This window comes from Colletotrichum karsti (assembly GCF_011947395.1).
Source record: "Colletotrichum karsti strain CkLH20 chromosome Unknown Scaffold45, whole genome shotgun sequence".
NCBI lineage: Eukaryota > Fungi > Ascomycota > Sordariomycetes > Glomerellales > Glomerellaceae > Colletotrichum > Colletotrichum karsti.
Window position 1 is genome coordinate 435,940 of NW_024065945.1, and position 20,449 is coordinate 456,388.

Here is a 20,449-nt window from a genome sequence, read left to right on the forward strand (position 1 = left end):
AGTACATCACTATGTGTTTGACTGAAGCTTGTTTTGAGGAAACGTTCATTGCTACAGTGGAATCTACCAGTTGAGAAGCTTGTAGATGACAGGTCTCCCATTTCTCATCCCAAGGACAATTTGATCTGAGGTTGCGGGACAACTTCCTTGACGAAGGCAGATCCTGCAAATAAGCTCGTATTATGCTTCCCCGGGTAGCCCACATCCCTTATTATGTGGATAGCCTCAATGAACATGAGATCCCTCATTCTCGTGCCTGAAATCCCATTCCTTTCCACGGGATCCCCTGATTTCTGCAGTGGAGATTCACTGACGCGGACGGCCGGAAGGACACCAGAGACGGGGAAGCTAGCGGAGCGGCGGTGCCAAAAGGGGGACAGAGCGTGCTGAAGGTTCGCCGGGGGCCCTGTCCGAGATGATTGATCTGCTTACCCGACACTCTCAGCGCTGCGGAGCGCAACATCATGTCTTCGCTCATGCGGAAGTGTTTAAACGCCACAGCCGCTGAAGACGACAAGACACACGGGATACGAACTTCGAAAGACAAACTGCGTGCCGACGCGGATGTTGTAGCTTTGCCCACAGACTTCAGTCTTGCTCGCCTACAGTTCACAATTCTTCCGCAGCGGGGGAGGGAAAGAAAATCTAGAAGAACTTGCGTCCACGATCTCGGAGCACCAAACCCTGTACGATTCTGTACTGCCGATGTTGGCAATGTTGTGCCGCTGCAACCCTGACGCGGGGTTTCCAACTCGCTACCGTTATTACTACGCTTTCGACGCAGCTCTTGGTTTGTCGTAGTAGACGACACTAGATGCATGTAAGAAAGGCTTGCGCAGCCCCCGGCGCATTCTCCGGGGGCGGGTTCAAGCTCCATTCTTGTCCAAAGATGCACTTCTTCCGCGTCCTAGTAATTTGGCTGATGTCGTGGCCATCCGCTATCGAACGCGGCCTCCGCATGCCGCGACCAGGATGCCGTAGACTCGGCGGCTTGCCGACGAGATGCTATCGACTGATCCCACTGCGGTGATTTCTTTTCGTTAATATTATCAATTCTGAGGAATATGCGAGCTGCGATAGTTAGATGCAACGCTCCCACGTGGACGTTAAAAACCCATACATGCTGCTCGTCTTGTCTGCTCTCTTTTCTCCCGCACCGTCAGCCTTCAACCGGCGATCATCATTGGAGATTCGTGACAAGCAGCGCGTGCTCGCTCATCTCGCCGAATTCTCTGTCCATTCTTTTGACGTCTCAGTCACCCCCCAACTCCTTGGCACACAAAATGTCTCGCTTCAGCCAGGCCCTCCTCGTGGCTGCTGCCCTGCCCTTGACCAAGTTGGCTGGCGCTCAGACGATAACTGTCGATGATGCAGTGATTGGTATGCTGTTTTGCTCTTCACTTTGCATGAACCCCTGGCGGGAAAAAAGTACTTGGACTAACATGTTGTTATGCAGACGCCAACGAGTCGACTGTTGCCCCAGCTGCTGAAGCACTGGCTGGCGATCTTCTGAAAGAGGAGAGCTTCCAGCTGACTGACACTATCCTGGCAAACCTCACGGACCTCTCGCTGACGAACATTTCTCTGTTTGAATTCGACACCACTTCATCCGGAGAGAAGCGCTCTGGCTCGGCCCGAGCCTTCAACAAGTGCAAGACCTATCCTGGTGACCTGCTGTGGCCTAGCAAAGCCGTGTGGGATGTCTTCAATCTGCTCACTGGTCTTGCCGTCAGCGAGACTGTCCCTATTGGTGCTTCTTGCTTTGATGAGTTTGGCAACTATGACGCTGCTCGTTGCGCATACATCAGCCAGGAGTGGGCGAATTCCACTATCCAGTGAGTGATCTACCCAGAGAATCCATGAGAATCCCATGCATCTCTAACTCTCATCAGCACCGAAGACCCAACATCGGTCATGAGTCCCTTATATCAAGGCCTGACGTGCATGCCTCCGTCCGTTAACAACATTTCTGCCGGAGCTTGCACGGTCGGTGGCTTCCCGTCCTATGTTGTCAAGGCCACGAACATCGCCCAGATACAGTTGGCCGTCAACTTCGCTCGGAACCTCAACCTTCGTCTCGTCGTGAAGAACACTGGCCACGACTTCAACGGCCGATCATCCGGATCGGGTGCTCTTTCAGTATGGACCCACAAACTGAAGAGCATCAACTTTTACAACAGCTACAAGACCAGCTCATACTCAGGGCCAGCACTCAAGGTCGGTGCCGGCGTGCAGGGTTTTGAACTCTATGAAGCAGCTGAGAAGTACGGAGTTACGGCTGTTGGAGGAGAGGGCATGACTGTTGGCTATGCCGGAGGCTACCTTGCTGGCGGTGGACATTCTCCGTTGTCACCCAAGTATGGTATTGCCGCTGACTCGGTAAGCAACGTCACTCATTGGGCTACTCCCGATACAGCTTCTGATTCCCTTTGTAGGTCCTCAGCATTGATGTTGTGACTCCTGATGGCCGTTTCGTAACCGCCAACGAAAACCAAAACACTGAGCTCTTCTGGGCTCTACGGGGTGGTGGTGGCAGTGAGTTTTCCCCGACCCAGCTCTTCCTCGAGCGTAATATCTGACTTGCACATAGGCACATTTGGTGTTGTGACATCGTATGTGGTCAAAGCTTATCCTAAGCTTGACAACGTTGCTGTCATGACCTTTTCCTTCAGCACCAGCGAGAACGTCACCCATGATGCTTTTTGGGCTGCTGTGAAGGCGTACTGGGAGGGATTGCCAACTTACAACGAGGCCGGTAACTACGAATACTGGAATATCTTCCACACCGGGCCGGAAACCCTCACTTTCACCATGCTCCCCTGGTTTGCCCCCAACATGACCCTCCAAGAGCTGAAGGACCTTACTGCCCCTCTCTTCACAAAGTGGGCGGAGCTCGGAGTCAATGTCGCTCCCGTCTACTCTGAGCACAAGAGCTTCCTGCCCGCATGGAAAGCAGGTTTCCCGAAGGAGGCTGTCGGCGGTACTGCCGCTAAGACAGCCTGCCGTCTCTTCCCTACTGAGAACTTCGTCGATGCCACCAAGTTTAACGCCACTTTCGAGGCACTCAAGGGCCTGAGTGACAAGGGCGGCGAGATCATCGGGTTCGGAATCACTGGTGGCCCCGGACCCTACCCAGATAACGCCGTAAACCCGGCGTGGCGTGGAGCCGCCATGTTTGCCATCTCGGTAATTGGATGGCCTGTCGGTTCTTCTATGGAGGTCGCCGCGGAAAGATCTAAGACGTTGACCAACGACTGGATGCAGCCATGGCGGGATGTAACTCCCGGTGGTGGTGGCTACGCCAGCGAGGGTGATGTCACTGAGCCCAACTTCAAACAATCTTTCTACGGAACGGAAAAGTACGATCGTCTTCTTTCTCTGAAGAATAAGATCGATCCTACTGGTGTGTTCTACGCGAACATGGGCGTCGGGAGCGACAGCTGGTACGTCACGCGGCAACTCGAAGGGCTTCCTACTCAGAATGGGCGCCTCTGCCGGCTGTAAGTATACACGCATGCATATAAAGAAGCAGTGAAACAATCATGACGCGTAATTGAGATAGAAAAACACTTGTATATAGATAGTTTATTCGTACGTTTCTTCTCATGGGGCGGTGCCGACCTCAAATATCTCCATGCACGGGTTTAGTATGCCCCATGCTTCTAATGACCTACTCTGCGCGTTGCTTATATGGAACACATCAAGTTTTTCATTTGTAGAGCCTAGGCTTTTCAATTGAAGCAGCTTCCAGGTTCCAATATCACGTTGACTCTTCGCTGGAACGCCTTCTACCAAATTCTACCTTGACACCTTTTGCGTCAGCCTCCATCTCCTTTGTTGTCATGAGTCTGCCTTCATGTGTGGTCCCGATGTCGGCATCAACTCCGCGAAAGTGATGCTGGTAGTAGATCATCGGTAACACGCTACTCTTCCATGTCGCTTCTGTCTCTTGCCGCCTCCAGCTTCGAGCGATCATCCACGTCAGAATGATTCCCTCCAGAAGAAGAAGCACGGCAGGGAAAACCAGTCAGCCTCGACGGATGACAAAATACGACACTCGTTGAACCTCCCGGCCTTCAACTTCAAATACGGAGCCTTCAGCCCTGACGAAACCAAGTCGGAAGTAATTTGTAATCGCGGCGGCAAACTCATCAAACCTGGCAATGATTTTGCCTGTAGTCGCATTCCCTTGCATCCAGTAGCCGGAAACCCACTCCTTATCGTCGCAGTTGATTGTCTTTGGTATATCGTTTGACCTAAAAACGCAGCTCGCATTTAACAAGTTATGCATGACCATGTGCAATGCGTTCGCGACATCAGCTTCGACGCTGTAGAGGCATCCCTTGGGAACTCTGGCGGGCTGTTCTTGTAAACCCCTAGTGTGTCCGTACCAAATCATCGTTGAGTTGGGCCCTTCAGCCATGCTGTCAGCTGTGATGACTCTCCCATCGACACGACACGGGGTTTGCACGGCCGAGAAGCTAGCACCCTTATTTATGCCGTAATGATCGCCTTTAAACGGCAGGGCGTCAAACGGTGATTCCGATTCTGGGTGGATTTCTGGATACATTGGAGTTCGACTGACCGGTGCTTCTCTAAGGGATCCTTCCAATATGGTCGCCGAGTAGCTCTGCAGGCAAAGATAGAGGGAACACGATAACGCATTGGGGCTGGATAAAGTCATCCCAATGTACTCAACGCCGCTAGCTTTGTAGAAATTCGAAGATAGAATGGTGACGTTTGCCAGGGCAAGACGAGCCAACCCCAGGGCTTCAGAGGAAAGGAAACTTTCGGCCCACAGAAGACTACCCGTCTGCAGGTCCATGGCCGGCGTGTGAAGTTGGAACCTGGTCGCATAAACTGTTGTATTAATACCTGGCAAGCGCCAGAATTCGTTTTGTTGGGAAACGTAACGGCTCAGATCCGTGCAGAAGCTGCAAATGCCGGCTGTCGCATGTGTGGCATTACCACCTGTCGATTGGAGTCCAGGTGGCGTGTCTGCATTGAATGGCGTGAATTCACATGTTCCGCCGGGACATCTTATTGCTGAAGCTAGACTTTCGTTGGTGCCGAACGCAGCTGCGTAGAAGGGACCTTGAGCATCGCTTTTGATCCAATGAAGTACGGGATTGTTTCCAAAATAATCTTCTGTAATGCTGACGTTCTGTGCAATGGGAAGAGACGCAGAACCACTAGAGCCCCTAAGAGACCTCTCTTCAATGTTGATTGCTTGTTGTACGAAAGTGCTAATGGCGAACGAAGATGTGATGATGAGAATAGCGATGGTTGTTGGTAAGCTGTATAACTTGACCAACCGGATGAGCCTGATAGCTCCTAGAGCTCCTCGGCTGCCAGTATCGAAATGTTGCAGGTCAATCAAGGTCCGAGCTGAAGTCTTTGATGTGTATGACCAAAACCAGGTCCATTTAGCCTGGCAAATGAGTTCTGCCGCCACAGTCGCAACCAAGCCTCGAAAAATGGTTGATAAAATGTTCATGAGCGAGTTGAGGGTCAGCGCAAATTGCCAGTCCCGTTGTAGCTTGCCATGTTGGAAGGTCAGGATGACGAAGATGCAACCCAGGATCACCGTAGCCAGAAGGAAAGCCAGCATCTCCCAGATCCAGAATCGGAAGACAGGAGGCTTTGATGCTGTACAGTTGCTGGGAGCTTCGATGGATCTATGAATGGAAGGCTGTGGGACGGGTACGATGCTACTGGAACTATTCGATAGTCGACGGCTCTTCAACATCGCCAGAGGGATTTGGCATCCAGCCGTGGAAGAAGCTATTTCTGCATGCGTAGTCTCCTCGAGCAGGTGTGCGTTCTCCTCATCTGGAATTTGCTCGATCATTTGCCGGATAGACGCACTGCTGGTTTGAGCAATTTCTGCAGGGAACGGAGTACTAAGCCTATTGTCAGTCATGTGTGCATATACCAGACTCTGTACTTAAATGCTGAATATTCCTTACCTCATTACCGAGGTGTCATTTCCGTGTCTTGACCCAGTGCCTTGAGCCTTCTGCTCTGCAGGCCGTCTATGCCAGAAGTGAGCCTTCATTTTGATACTTAGGAAGAAGGCATAATGCTTGGCCAACATTTGGCAGGGTACCCTGCTTTATTTATTAATGATAATCATTGCTATTATTAGCAACTTAAGCCGGGCGACACCGATGTCTTCGCATGGCTCACACGCCACCATGTACAACTCCATTTCTCTAGACTATCTGCCTGAGACAAATCTTCAGCTGAGGGAGACCGATGCATATGACTCTACTTTTGATTGGCCTGGCTCGCTGCAGCTGGATGATGGCTCGTCTTGGCCAGAGTCGGTGGAACGAAGAGAAACGTTTCACTAATGACCAACATTAACAACCTGGGCTGGAGCTTACGCGGGAGTGTTGCACACGTAATGTGGACTCAAAATGCAGAACAGCGATGAGTTACACCAAGCCACGATCCCAAGAAGATGTCTCATGTTGTTCGACTATCTACATATCGTACGTCTGCATCTACCAGAAAAGAGTTGCCACGCAGTTACCATCTGCTCTACGTGGTCTGGTACCACTACGGTGAGATTCGTCCTCACTTTGATGAGAAAGTTGAGATGGACAAACAGACATATATAGAGACAATTTACTCGTTTATTGGTATCACAAAAGCCGTACGACAGTGAGATACCCAGATAACGTGTTTCGAAACATCATCGTGTTTGAATATGCTCTCAGCAAGTGTTCGATGCCACTCAAAGGATGTCAAAACCATCAATAGACCTGGTTCTCATCTTGGCCTACCGCAACAGAAGCATCAGCAAAGGGAGGCACTGTGAAGCTGCACAGAGCTGCGAAGCTGTGGTATCTGATCACAGACGTAGAAAGAAAAGAAAGAATCCGTACCCATATTTCAACAGTCGTAGGTCCATCCTAGACATGTACCATCTGTACAGGCAACGCAGTCCTTCTTGCCATTGATACATTCCTGGCAATAGAAGCCATCACGAGTCTGGCGCATCTCAACAGCGCCGCCTGCCACTGCAGGTGCAGCGGTGGCGAAGGTTGACAGAACGGCAAGGGCCGTGATGACAGCAGTGAATTAGGTTTATGCCCTTCTCTATATGCAATCATCTGGTTTATTTAATCCCTGAGACTATGGACTCTTTCTAACCATTTGGGACTTGTTGAACTATTCTTCCTCGGGCATCTTGTCCAAGGGCGTCACCTTTTTCACAACGCGCGCTGGCGTCCCCATTGCTACACTCCAGGCCGGAATATCCTTCGTCACAACGGAACTAGCAGCAATAGTGCATCCCTCACCAACTGTGACGCCAGGGAGGATGAGAACATGACCGCCAATCCAGCAGTCATCACCAATCGTAATAGGCTTAGCATATTCAACGTAGTCTCGCCGGCTTTGTACGTCAGTCTCATGCGTTGCCGCGAGGAGAGAGACGTTAGGTCCAAACATAACGCGATCGCCAATAGTGACAATAGCGCAGTCGAGGATTGTGAGGTTGAAGTTGGCGTAGACACGGTTGCCTAGGCTGATATTGCAGCCGTAATCGATTCGGAAGGGGGGCTCAATGAAGACGTTGTTGCCGACTCTACCGATGCACGTCTTAAGCAACTCCAGTCGCTCCTTTGCCAGGGATTCGGCGTTTGCGTTCGGTTCGCTGGGAAAGTAGTTGTTATACTTGTGTGCCCAGGCCCTGGCTTTAAAGCGTGCTTTATCGAGGCCCGGCTGCAGACTGTCGTATCTACAACATGGTTAGAAGAAATACTTGGGAAACCTCATCAACTGGGAGAAGTACAGCATGCCTGAGATCATCTTCTCGTATTCGTCACCGCAGGGTACGTGGGCGAGGCTGGCAGCCTTCTTCAGCTCCTGCGGCGCCTTCTGTGTCGCGGCCATGCTGATGTCGTCGTTTTTTGCCTGACGGAGAGGTGAGGACACAGTATGAGTTACTGCTCGAGTGTACTGAGGCAAAAAGAGTCGCGAGGCGGTTAGGGTAGCATACGGTCGTTGTGGTCGGTGCAGCAGGAGGAGTTTTATGTGTGAAGGACACCCCTCTCTCTGGTCCGCCTGTCAACGAAATCGTTTCAGTCGGTCTAACGTAGTACATATTTATTCCAGCTATCTATATAATAGGAGATCCCACGGACCTAGTAGCGGTCTCTACTAGTTTAATTATCTAAGGTTAAATAATAGCTTTTAAAAGATTAGTAAAATAAGACCTTTTAAAAGATAAAGATTTAAGAAAGAGGGACTTTATAGCTTTGTAGAGAAAAAGAATTAACCTTCTTAATAGAAGGCATAAAGTGTTAAAGTATTTAATAAGTCACTTAAAATTAAAGTTATAAATACTACTTTTACTACTATAGTTTAGATTCACGTAGTAAAAGAGGTGGGACCCCTATTATGTATGTCTTTTTCTACTGGTTTGTGCGCACATAGCTCAATTCGGCAATTCTCCTCTCGTCGTGGGCTTCCTCCTTGTTATCAGTGTCCCCGGCCTTCGCCCCGCCCTCGTCGTCCCTCCCCGTGAGTCCCAGAACACTAACAAAGACGTGTCATACCTTGATGCAACAATGCCTGGGAAAGAGCGCTGCCTCATACTGGACTGGTTGTAACAACTCATGTGCCTCGAGTTCAATGTTCATTTGACGCTCCACTTTCGCGGGGTCCCCTCTGTTGCACTTATAATCCATAACCCGTCTGGCAGAATTTAGGTTCGCGATAATGAACCTCACCTTGTTCTTGATTTACCAAACTACAGGTCTTAACATCCTCTAATAACCCCCATCATGTCTGTCAACTCCATCAAGCCAATCCTCGAGGAGGCCAGGAGCCGCTACGTCGAGCGCAATCCCGTTTCGCGCAAACTTCACGAGGAGTCACAGGACTACATGCCCGGAGGAAACACCAGAACCATCCTTCATGTTTCGCCGTTCCCAGTCACCTTCGCCTCTGGCAAGGACGCGACTTTGACCTCGGTCGACAACGTAACCTACACCGACTTCCTTGGAGAGTACAGCGCCGGTATCTTTGGGCATTCCAACGAGCGCATCGCAGAGGCCGTTCGCGATGGTCTTTCGCGTGGATGGAACTACGGCGGTCAGACGACCATGGAGAAGGTGTTTGCCAAACAGGTCGTCACTCGCTTCAAGCCCAGCGGTATGGACTTGGTCCGATTCACAAACTCCGGCACCGAGTCCAACACAGTAGCTATCGCTGCCGCCCTCAACGTCACTGGGCGCCGTAAGATCCTCGTCTTCAGCAGCGGATACCACGGCGGAACCCTCATTTTCCCGATGGACCTGATGAGGAACCCTGCCACACGCAATGTCAACCTCCCCCACGACTTCGTGTTCGCCCCTTACAACAACATCAAAGAGACCGGAGACATCATCAAGGCGCTGCCTCCGCAAAGTCTGGCCGCAATTCTCGTCGAGCCTCTCCAGGGCTCCGGTGGCTGCCGTCCGGCAACAAAGGAGTTCCTGCAATACCTGCGCCGCACCGCCGATGCCGAGCAGTGTCTGCTCCTCGTCGACGAGGTCATGGCATCCAGACTCGGCCCCAACGGTTGCTCCGCTACCATGGGCATCAAGGCCGACATCATGTCACTCGGTAAGTACGTCGGAGGCGGCATGACCTTCGGCGCCTTTGGCGGAAGACGAGACATCATGGAGCTTTTCGACCCCGAGAAGTCCGGCCTCCAGCACCCCGGCACCTACAACAACAACGTGGTCACCATGTCGGCCGGCATCGTCGCGATGGAAATTTATGACGCCGCGGCGGTCGAGAGACTCAATGCCTTTGGTGTCAACTTCAAGACAAAGCTCCAGGAGGTGCTCATCAAGCACGGAGTCTACCCCCCGCACGCCGCAGGCGCGTCGCGGGACATTATCGAGATCGATAGTTTCAAGGAAGAGACCCTGATCCAGGCCGACGATGCATCATCAGCTCCGCACGAAAGCTTGCCAGTCATGTTCATCACCGGCCGCGGCAGTATGGTCAACGTCCGATTCAGCGGCCCGCAAGGCAAGGACTTGCAGGCCTTGTACTACTTCCACATGCTTGAGAACAACATTTACATGGCTCCTCGCGGCTACACGCCGTTGAACCTCGAGCTGACGGACGAAAACGCGGCAGGCTATTTCGTTGCGTTTGAAGCCTTCGTGACCAAGTATCGTTCGCTCTTGGGCATTTAGGACTACAATGGCGACGCAGGTTTGCTCCAACGGGTGCAAATAGCTGGACAATGACGGTATAGCTTTTGAGATGGACATGGATATCTAGGGTAAATGGGTCAAGATGGGGGCTTCACCCCAGCCAAGACATTTTTCTGTCTACCTGGTAAAGTAAATCAATCATCCGATGAAGAGAACACAAAATAAAGAAACGTATTCTCTCAAAATTGACTGCATGTGATCAATCGCGTTGCTGGAGTATAGTAAGTGCGTGAGTTCGAGGCTCATGTCAGCTTCGGAGGCAAGCAATGAATTGAGGTAAGGATATTTCACGTTCCCTACGGCCAGGCATTCCCGCTGAAACTAAATCACATTTGCAAAAGACACAGAGCTTACAATGTATCTCTGTCAACCAGTTAGCAATGGTTTCAACGTGTCCTCTAGATTCCACCTCGGTTGCTTCTTGACATCTAGGGATTCTACGTCCACACAACCTCTCGCCCACGGATCATCAAGGGCGCAACGGTCACTGACAGGGACGACGAAGCGGTGTGTTTTGATTGGGTATGTGTAGATCTGACAACTAGCCGAGTTACACTTGTTCCCCTGACAAACTCTTTTTCAAAAAACGGAGCGCTACATGAACGTCCTGACGACTGGCCGAATCATAATTGCTCCCGCCTGGTGCGGATTTTGTCCGAGCTGTGAAGCTCTCTAAGAGCTTGGATACCGCAGAGCGAGCCCTGCTCCAGCGCTCCGTCGATGGAGGCCCTCCAACCGTGTGCCCAGTCGCCAGAGGCGAAGAATATCGCGCCGTGAGGAGACTGCAACTCGTCTTGGTACTTGCTCATATACGACGGGGGCCACCAGGCGGGACCGCCGTTGGAGTAAAGATCGGTGCACCAGTTATGGAAGACCTGTGAGAAGCTTTTGATTAGATTTTGAAACCAGAGTGCGAGAGGCTTGACGCTGGGATGCATACCGTCTTGTTGACCTTCATGGGGTGCAGGTCATTGAGAGCTGCGATGACCTTCTCGGGCTCGCGCTCGGGGACGAAGGTCTTGTGCTCGTCGCCTCCAAAAGCGACCAAGTGCGCCTCGCCCTGGGGGGTAACTCCGTCGCTGTAGGCGATGACGAAGTTGCCGGTAGATCGGACTCCGTTCCAGGAGGCCAGACCAGAACCTTCAACAACCGCGTGGACCTTGGACATGAAGTTGATATGGCCAGTGGTGATGGCCTCCTGACGCTTGGCGGAGAGGGGCGGGCTGGACTGAATCGTCTTGAGAACATTCAGCGGGATCGTGCATACGACCCTACGGGCGATGTAGGTGTTGTTCTTGCTGGTGGTGACCTTGACGCATCCGTAAGTGTCTTTGGCCTCGTCGGAGATGGAATAGACGTGGGTGTTGAAGGCATATTCTAGACCGAACTCTACCGCCTCCTCGAACATGCGACGGGCGAGCTCGGATTGGCCCTGGCGGAGTTTGTAGGTGCTTGACCTCTTCGAGACGGTCTTTGCAGGATCGTTTGTCGACTTCTTCAACGATTTTCCGATCGACTTTGATATTATCGAGCTGTGCGTGTGGGAGCGGGCATATCTTGCGGCACATATCTCCGTCAACGTTGATAAAAATGTCCCAAGCATGGCGAGTGATCTGGCCGGCCTCTTCATGACTAATGTTTCGAGGGCTTGATCCTGCCAAGGACGTCAGCTCGATGTCCTGGAAAACGGGCAGCAGTCATCATGCACCGGGTACGTACCAGGAATGTTGAGAGTGTAGTAATTGTTATCGAATCCAGAGTGAGGAGTGAGGATCAAGTCCCGATCCATACCATATCTGGTCATCTCTTTGAGGAGATAGGCAAAGTGATGTGTGACCCAGGTGCCACCCATCTCGTACAGATATCCTGACGTTGAACATGAGCTGACGAGTCAATTCACCAAACCAAACAGATGAGCTCACCATTCTCTTCAACAGTGTATGTGCGACCGCCGACTCGGTCACGTGCTTCGAGGAGGAGGACCGATCGACCTGCTTGATCTCAGCGTTGAACTCCAGCACCATCAACGAGAAACTAACCGCTAGTGGCAAGATCACGAGCCGCAGATAGCCCTGCGTAGCCGGCACCGACAACCACCACGTCGTAAGCCTTTCTGTTCAAGTTTCGCTTTTCCGGGGGAGACACGACGCCCCTGCACTTCAGACCACCCTTCCGAGTGCCCTGGGCCGGAGTCCAGACATATCCGTCGGTAGTTGAATCCATACTTTGGCTTCTGACAGGTGGGAAGTCGACGTTGCGTTGGGGAGGTGTCGCTGGAGAGCTGTCGTTGGAGAACTATTGACAACCGAGTTGGAGCCGAGCCATTGATATACTTGGTAATGTTTTTACCCCGAGAATGGGGGAGGCGACCCGGGCCTAAGGGAGTTCCTTTCAGGAGAAATGGAACGATGTCTAATCCCAGCGGGCATTCGCCCAAGGCATCTATCTGGTAATGCGGGCATGGGCAGATCCAGAGAAGCGGGATGAGTCCCGCGCTGTGAATGCCAGTGCCCCGAAACCCCTCCAAAGGGTTGGTCTTCATTCGTTACGTCCTCGTTCTCATCTCAAGTGTACGAGACGGTGGGCATGCAGGGTTGGAGCCACATGAAAGTCAATTGAGGCCCGAGGGAAGTCCAGGACGACCACACTAGCCTGTTTTGGAGGCGGTGCGGTGTGTCGGAACCTGGTCGGGGTGACGATAAGCAGTAGCTTCGCATGCAGAAGCTACCCTGGTTCCACGTCGATGATAACCCTCTGTCAGCCGCCCCGACGCCTCTGTCAATTTTGAGGTATATCAATTCTACTGTACTGTAGCCTTTTCTTAAGGAGTGCTAAAGATAACACGGCAGCACTTTATTGCATTGGATGACTATAGAAGTCACTTCTGTACCGTACCGTGACCGTACTGTTGTCACCGGTCACGCCCTTAAACTGTGGGGGCCAGGCGAGTAAGCCTTCTAGATGCCGGTTTAGGTGTACGACGTTCGTTATGCGATGAAATGCGGTAACAAGATAACGGCCTGGCTTACGCAGTAGCCTGCATGAAAAGGTGTGATTGGGACTGGTGAGCGGCATCACAGAGCCGCGGGGTAAACTGCACAGCTAGTTCTGCACACGAAGCAATTTGTCTTAACGAAAACGAAGTCTTTAGAGATCGCCGCTGCCAACAACGAGCTCGGCTTCTGACTCGTGAGCGTATCCGGACTGGCGGCACTGACCATCGTGGGGCTGCATGCGGGCCTTCGTCCTAGACTTCCCTTCTAAGTCTCAGCCAAACACCTTATCTAGATAGAGCGGGAGGGGAATCTCGATAGGAAGTGAGGGGAATCTAGATAGCTAGTATGGGGAATCCGGGGATATCGAGTCTAATCGAACTTACAGCTAGTTTACCTTATTATACTAATAGGATTATAACGTTATTATCTAGACTGAGGTAGTTTATACTCTATATAGTATACTTACTATACTTACTATATAGTACTATAATGTTATAGAAAGTTTAAGTATATTACTATTTAGAAGAATATTTATATATAATCTATCTAAAACTTATAAATTGCTAAAATATTTTATCTATACTTTATGAGAAAATAAGGTATAAATCTATAAAGAATATAGAGCTATTCTAAGTATTTTTTATTAAAGTTAATCTAATTATTACTTAATATTATACTATACTACACTTCTTTCTTATACTCTAGAAACGCGCCTTATACTTAATTATCTTATGTCTCTTCAACTATAAGCTAAAGGCGATGTAACTGAAATAGACTATTAAGGCGGATAAGGTAAGACTTCTTAATGTTGGCATTACCTCTACGGTCTTGGTTCTCAGTATTGAAATCCTAGAGACTTCTTTCTACAGTTCTCTCTTTAATGAGACCCTCGAAACGGTAGATACCAAGCCAAAAACCACAATGAGCCATAAATCTAAAGAAGATATTGGCGTAGCTGGAGGGGAAAATCTCGCCCGGTTCGAGTCGGTCGAGCAGGGTAAGATTATTGATCTCGACGAGCGTCATCTTCGCGCCCAAGGACACAACTCAGAGCTCGAGAGATCTTTCTCCTGGCTGGGAGCGATTGCTCTTGCCTACAGGTTAGTCTTACACACAGCGCAGGCTCCTCTCGAGGGGGGGAGACGAGCTGACTTGAATCTTCAGCATATCCAACTTATGGTTGACATACGCCTCCTGCTTCGGCCTCGTGCTTATCTACGGAGGAGGTGCAACCACCATGTTCAGTCTCATCATCGCGGCATCCGTCCAATGGATCGTCTTCCTGGGCTTGGGCGAGTTGTGCTCCGCGTTCCCCTCGTCCGGTGGCCAGTATCACTTCGTTTACATTATCGCCCCGGACAAGACCAGGAACTTCGCCGCGTACGTGACCGGAATCATCAACATTCTCGGCTGGTGGATTTCAACGAGCTCCGGCTTGATATACACGGCTATTTCGGCCTTTGGTTGCGCCGCAGTCTGGTTCCCGGACTTCGCGCAAAAGCAATGGCAGGTCTATCTCTGCTACCTTGGCGTCATCATTCTGTCACGTCAGTATCTCCAAACCTGCGGAAACCACTTGTTGAAAACTGACAGTTGTTGTGAACACAGTCATTCCCATCTACACGGTCAAACAAAGACATATCGACTACATGACCAAGGCGGCCATGGGATTCTCCCTTACCGGCATGATTCTCACCATCGCCGTGTGTCTCGGCATGTCTAACGGAAACTATGCTCCCGGCACCATCCTCCTCGAAAACCGCGGAGTCAGTGGATGGAATCCTGGTGTAGGCTGGCTTCTATCCATTGCCGCTGCGCTTTACTGCTTCACGGCCAACGGCGCCGTCACCCACATCGCGGAAGAATTGCCAGATCCAGGCCGCAAGCTCCCCCAGGTCTTGTAAGTGTTAACAGGCCACGCTCTTTTAATGATGTCTTGCTGATAAACTCCCCAGGAACATGACTATGGGAATGGGTTTGTTCGTTTCGATCCCGTGGATCGCTGCTATGCTCCTCTCCATTCGTGACCTCGAGGCCGTCCAATCTTCTTTCCTGCCAAGTATCGAGGTCTTCTACCAGGCTACGGGGAGCAAGGCGGCCGCAACCGCCCTGCAAGCGTACTTGACGTTTCTATACTACAGTGAGTCCTTAGCCTCCCGATATCTGCACCTTTACTAAACGGATTCAAAGCATGCGTCCCCAGCCAGTGGGTGACGTGCAGCCGAATCACCTGGGCCTTGGCTCGTGATGTGAGTAGGAACCCTCCCTCGTTACGCAGATACAAACCTCCTGACAAAGCACACAGCATGGTCTTCCGTTTTCGAAATACTGGCAACACATCGACCCCAAGCGTGGCATCCCATGGAGAACGACCGTTCTCTCTGCCGTGTTCTGCACCTTCTATGGCCTCTTATACGTCGCAAGTACAGCCGCGTTCAACTCCATCATCAACGCGACTTGTCTCATGTTGAACATCTCATACGTGGTTCCCCAGGCAATCTTGCTAGTTGAAGGCCGTGACAAGCTTCCAAGGCGGACTTTCGACCTAGGCAGATGGGGATACGCGGTCAACCTCTATTCAGTCATCTTCTTGATTGTCATTGGCGTCGTGTTCTGCCTGCCACAAACCTACCCAACAACGGTTGGATCGATGAATTAGTGAGTTACACCACACACTTCCAAACTGGCGGGGATCGGCCTGTTGACCTCGATATGCCCACTGCAGTAACGCTCCTGTCGTCGTTGGCTTGTTCGCAATCGTATGCCTCATGTGGATTGAGCGCCGCAGCAAATTCCAAGGCCCTGAGATCGATTGGGACTTGCTCAATGAATAAGGTTGACACGACGGATCAGTTTGTTTAAACCGGTCTCTGTAACAGGTGCCTCCAGGATGTGTAGCGGCCAGGTGCCTTGATTCCAGGCGTGACTTGGAGGAGGTGAAGCGGAGAGTCTTTCATCTGTTGACAAATGGCGGTTAAATTGGCTTTAGCAAATGAGAGGCCCGGAAGATGGATTCGTTTTCTGTAAAGAAGCTAGGCACTGTTTTGACAATCCGTTGACGGCGTTCCGCTTCATGATGTCTTCCGACAACAATGGAACATTTTCGCGCCTAACGTTTCCCGCCCGTCTGTACTCGTCGCTTAAGCGGCTCTAATTGGCATTACCCCTGTCTTAGTCGCTTTGGATTTGCTTACATACACATACCGATAACGGCGCGTCTGAAATGACACCGCACGTTGTCGCCACTTGTCCAAAGATAAAACCCAGCAATTCATATCATAATCATCGCCATCCCCGGCCTGACCTTTGACCCTTATACGACGAGCAGAATGCCTAAGCAAGTCCGACGCTCATTTAATGCGTGCTGGACCTGCCGGCGGCGGCGAGTTGCATGTGATGGGGTGTCTCCAGCGTGCTCACCTTGCCAGAAACTCCCCGCAACGTGTGAAGGCTACGCGGTCCATCTCGTCTGGGTTGACGGCGAGACGGGCACGTACACATCTCGCTCTCGGCGTACGCTGGATCCCCTCTCCACGTGGGCACAGCACAAGCCATACAGCACTGCCGAGTTACAACACCTAGTCGACGTCGACTATGACGAGGTATCCTGTGATTGTGTCTTGCACAGAGCTACGTCCAACCCTTTCCGCATTCTCAGACTGTCCAGTATCTGCCGACAGACCGACGATGCGGACGAGGATTCGCAACCCGCCTCAAGCGACGACGGTGTCTTGGACTTGCCACTCACGTCGATTGTGCGTATACCATCTCCAACCCAGCCTAGAATGGAACGCATGCTGCTGCACCACTACACGAACCAGGTAGCATTTCTTTTGATGCCAGTGGACTCGGAAGCTAATCCTTGGCGTTGCGTATATCCACTGGTAGCTGTTCAACAGTCCTCTGGCGCAAGTCAGAGTTTATATCACGCCCTTCTCTCTCAGTCGGCTTTCCACCTCTCCGTGCTCCATGCGGACGATAATGCCGAGAAGTATAAGCTGCGTGCTATGAATCACTTCTATTCTGCTCTGAAACTACTGCTGGACAGTCTGGGTCACGAGGTGCAAGACTTCGCCGCTTGTGCCGCTGTCCTTTACACGCTCACGCAAATCGAGGTATGCCAGACTTTCCCCGGGGGCGGGAAATCACTAACAGGGTGGAAAAGGGATGTTACGCGCCCGACCTGAAAGGTTGGCGCAAGCATCTCAGCGGCATGTCCGGGCTAGTTACCATGTTTTCGCAATCCAATCCGTGGATGGCGTCCTCTGACTCTTGGGTGATCGCGCAGAGCCTCGCCATCACTTTCGAAATAGGATATACGGGCTCCGGAGGCTTTTTCGACCACCTTGGAATCACTGAAACCTCTGAAATCCTCCTCAGATCCGTGTCGGTCTTGGACCAATTCGGCTACACTATCGGCGCAAGCGGAGCCATCATACAGATGATTTCGCAAACCAGACGGCTCTCCCTGGCCCTTTCGCGCGGCGAATCGTCGGTCCAAGGGCACCTCCAAGCCAAGAAGATCATTGACGCCATAGAATCTTCGGACCCCAAACCAGGCTCGTCGATCACTCAGACGCCGGACAATCGTCAAGAGTATCTGAGCAGTTTGCACCGACGGATATTCCGCAATGCTGCCATGATTTATCTGTATCGCACCATCTACGACGTACCGCCCAAAGCCATCCGAGTTCGCATATCCGAAGTACTGCGCGACACGACGGAATTCTTCGAGTTGCAAGGCGGTAGCGTCTCGCTATGGCCTGTCTTCATCGCTGCGGTGGAGACAGGCACGGAATGGGAGAAGGATATGGTTCAAAAGTGGCTGGATTACTCCTGTAAGCTGGGCATCAGTAATCGCCTTGCAGCACGCCGAATCATCGAACACGTTTGGAAGCTGCGCGAGGAGGAAGCCGTATTAAGAGGCACTAGTCCGCAAGACGTCGTCGTGGACTGGCGAAAGGTCCAGGTTGAGCTTGGAATTGACCTACTTTTGCTTTGACGGCGAAACAAAGGGACTTCATCTTCCTCCAGAGGCATATGCTTCCTTCCACTTACCCGATGTCAGAGTTTTGTTATCAACGAACGTGCAACTCCGACGTGCATTCTCGGGTGTGGCATCATGGTCCCACAAGACAGGCCAATAAACGACTTGGTACTGCGACGAAGCTCTTTTCATGCGTCCATGCGGAGCTGCATGGCAATCATAATTCTAGCTACGGAGTACATGTACTCTTCACGGAATTGCAACCAGCGACCAGGCCACCATACGTGCCGTTTACTGCGCGACATCTGACCGAGTGTCGACGGACAGACGGTTGAAGTGGACCTTGAGAGGTTCCTTTCCGCCTTCGTAGGCGGGTTTGGCAGCGTACGGCCCAACCCAAATCTCCGTGTTTCCGGGAAGAGCATCCCACCAGGTAATCTGACGCATGGCGATGCGCTCATCGTTCGGGCCCAAGGCATACACCCAGAGATCGCCGTCCTCTTGGATCCTTGCCTGGACGGCGATGCTGTTTGTGGACCCGTACGGCAGCGGCCGCAGGCTCCAGTCCGCAAAATTGTCCTTCACGACGACGCCGGCGTTGGGCACGCCGAAGTCCAGTTCGATGCCAATTTTGATCCAGCGAGTCCGGTCCGCGGCCCTGATGACGAAACAGAGGCCGCCCTGGTCGTACCTGTCCTTCCAATCCGCGGAGACCGCCACTGTGGCGGAGATGAAGGCATCCTTCGTTGTGGTCCGGTAGATGATGGGAGCGTTGAACTGGTGGGTGGCAGGGGCCTTATCCCAGATATCAGTGCCGGGGGAGCAGGCGATGTCGAAGTCGCCGGCGACGTTGGGAACCGCGTGTTCTAGATGAACGCTGGAGAACTCTGATGATGATGACATTGTTGGAGTGTAGGTCGTCTTGCGGGATGGAGCGGCCGGGCTCAGATGAGATATGTTGATTCGATGGACATTAACCCGGTGTCGGGAGCAATTGGTGCGTAATTAATAGCAAATGCCCGGTCAAATACCACAAATACACGAGGGCGGTCAGGGGCGAACCCGACATTAATGCCGATTAACTGTAAGCGCGTGGGCGGACGGCAGTCCACGACGACGCTGGGTACTCTAACATGTTGGCCTCGGTCGTGCAGCAAACATCCCCACACTCCTTATAGATAAGTTAATTAGGGTCTCAGCAAGAAGTGGAGACGGCAGGTAAGCTAAGGGGTAGGGGGGGGGGGGGGGGGTTAGATAAGGTAACCAACCCTTTTAGGCTAGTATAAAAGGGTTGGTCACCTTATCTAAAGTAGGTCTAAAAGACTACTTAATATAAAAATAATAAGGAGTAATTTATCTTAAGTCCTTAACTTTCCCTCCTATAAGATATCCTAATAGAGAATAAATCCTTCTATTTTTAAACTACTTTAGGATTAATTTCTAATTAATTCTATATTACTTTTAAAATAGATAGCTTTAATAATATCTTTTTAGTAATTTAAGCTTCTTATTTAATTATTAAAAAGAGAAATAAAGAATATAAAAATAGCTTAATTAATATTAAACTATTTTAATATTTATATTATTTAAAAGTAACTTTTAATATAATTAAAGTAAAATTTAAAAGAAGTAATATAATATATTAATAATTAATTTAAAATTAATTTAAAACCTATTAAAAACTAATTTAAAATTAACTCCTTTAACTTTAATATTAATTAAGGCTATTTAAAGTAAATATATCCTCCATAAAGATATTACCCTTTTTATAAAAGAAATAATATATACCTTTTATATTTTAAAGTACTTAAAGTTTATTATAAGGGGTATATTATATATTATTAATATATATATATTAAATAAAGAGATAAAAGAAAAGCTTTAAGATTTAGTAACTTATTTTAAATTAATTTAAAACTACTTTAAAGCTAATTCTAAAAAGATTTAATATAATTATAAATATAAATTATTATTAAAAATAACTATTTTAATATTTCTTTAAAATACTATTTATATTTAGTAGTTTTAAAAATATATAAATAGTAAGGCTTATTTGTATTATAATTAAAGCTAATTAAAATAGAACTATTTCTAAATTACTTTAGAAATAGTTTATGAGATTATTACTCTTTAGAAGTAAACTCTTAATTTATTACTAAAGCGTAAAGCTTTAAAATAGAATAATTTATTTTAGAGTGCTTTTAAATTAGTTTTAAGCTTATTTATAATATAGTTAAATA

General features: G+C 50.0%; 6 protein-coding genes across 6 annotated transcripts; 3 read left to right on the top strand and 3 right to left on the bottom strand.

Moving 5' to 3' along the window:
* Positions 1-1,283: 1,283 nt before the first annotated feature.
* On the top strand, positions 1,284-3,504 carry CkaCkLH20_11150 (restculine oxidase; the record flags this gene model as incomplete). Its single annotated transcript, XM_038893864.1, has 5 exons — positions 1,284-1,380; positions 1,457-1,835; positions 1,893-2,379; positions 2,436-2,535; positions 2,591-3,504. 5 exons carry the CDS (start codon positions 1,284-1,286, stop codon positions 3,502-3,504), a joined length of 1,977 nt encoding a protein of 658 aa, XP_038740964.1.
* A 3,675-nt stretch (positions 3,505-7,179) lies between these two features.
* On the bottom strand, positions 7,180-7,905 carry CkaCkLH20_11151 (uncharacterized protein; the record flags this gene model as incomplete). Its single annotated transcript, XM_038893865.1, has 2 exons — positions 7,180-7,750; positions 7,805-7,905. 2 exons carry the CDS (start codon positions 7,903-7,905, stop codon positions 7,180-7,182), a joined length of 672 nt encoding a protein of 223 aa, XP_038740965.1.
* Positions 7,906-8,798: 893 nt separating this feature from the next.
* Positions 8,799-10,205, top strand: CkaCkLH20_11152 (uncharacterized protein; the record flags this gene model as incomplete). The annotated part of the gene is made up of 1 exon (XM_038893866.1): positions 8,799-10,205. One exon carries the CDS (start codon positions 8,799-8,801, stop codon positions 10,203-10,205), a length of 1,407 nt encoding a protein of 468 aa, XP_038740966.1.
* A 644-nt stretch (positions 10,206-10,849) lies between these two features.
* Positions 10,850-12,449, bottom strand: CkaCkLH20_11153 (uncharacterized protein; the record flags this gene model as incomplete). The annotated part of the gene is made up of 5 exons (XM_038893867.1): positions 10,850-11,101; positions 11,167-11,873; positions 11,946-12,092; positions 12,149-12,217; positions 12,266-12,449. 5 exons carry the CDS (start codon positions 12,447-12,449, stop codon positions 10,850-10,852), a joined length of 1,359 nt encoding a protein of 452 aa, XP_038740967.1.
* A 1,694-nt stretch (positions 12,450-14,143) lies between these two features.
* Positions 14,144-18,224, top strand: CkaCkLH20_11154 (Choline transport protein; the record flags this gene model as incomplete). Its single annotated transcript, XM_038893868.1, has 8 exons — positions 14,144-14,322; positions 14,387-14,769; positions 14,831-15,122; positions 15,178-15,362; positions 15,413-15,471; positions 15,528-15,880; positions 16,890-17,337; positions 17,388-18,224. The coding sequence occupies 8 exons, from the start codon at positions 14,144-14,146 to the stop codon at positions 18,222-18,224; spliced, it is 2,736 nt and encodes a 911-aa protein (XP_038740968.1).
* Positions 18,225-18,500: 276 nt separating this feature from the next.
* CkaCkLH20_11155 (uncharacterized protein) lies at positions 18,501-19,112 on the bottom strand (the record flags this gene model as incomplete). The annotated part of the gene is made up of 1 exon (XM_038893869.1): positions 18,501-19,112. The coding sequence occupies one exon, from the start codon at positions 19,110-19,112 to the stop codon at positions 18,501-18,503; it is 612 nt and encodes a 203-aa protein (XP_038740969.1).
* Between the last annotated feature and the right edge of the window lie 1,337 nt (positions 19,113-20,449).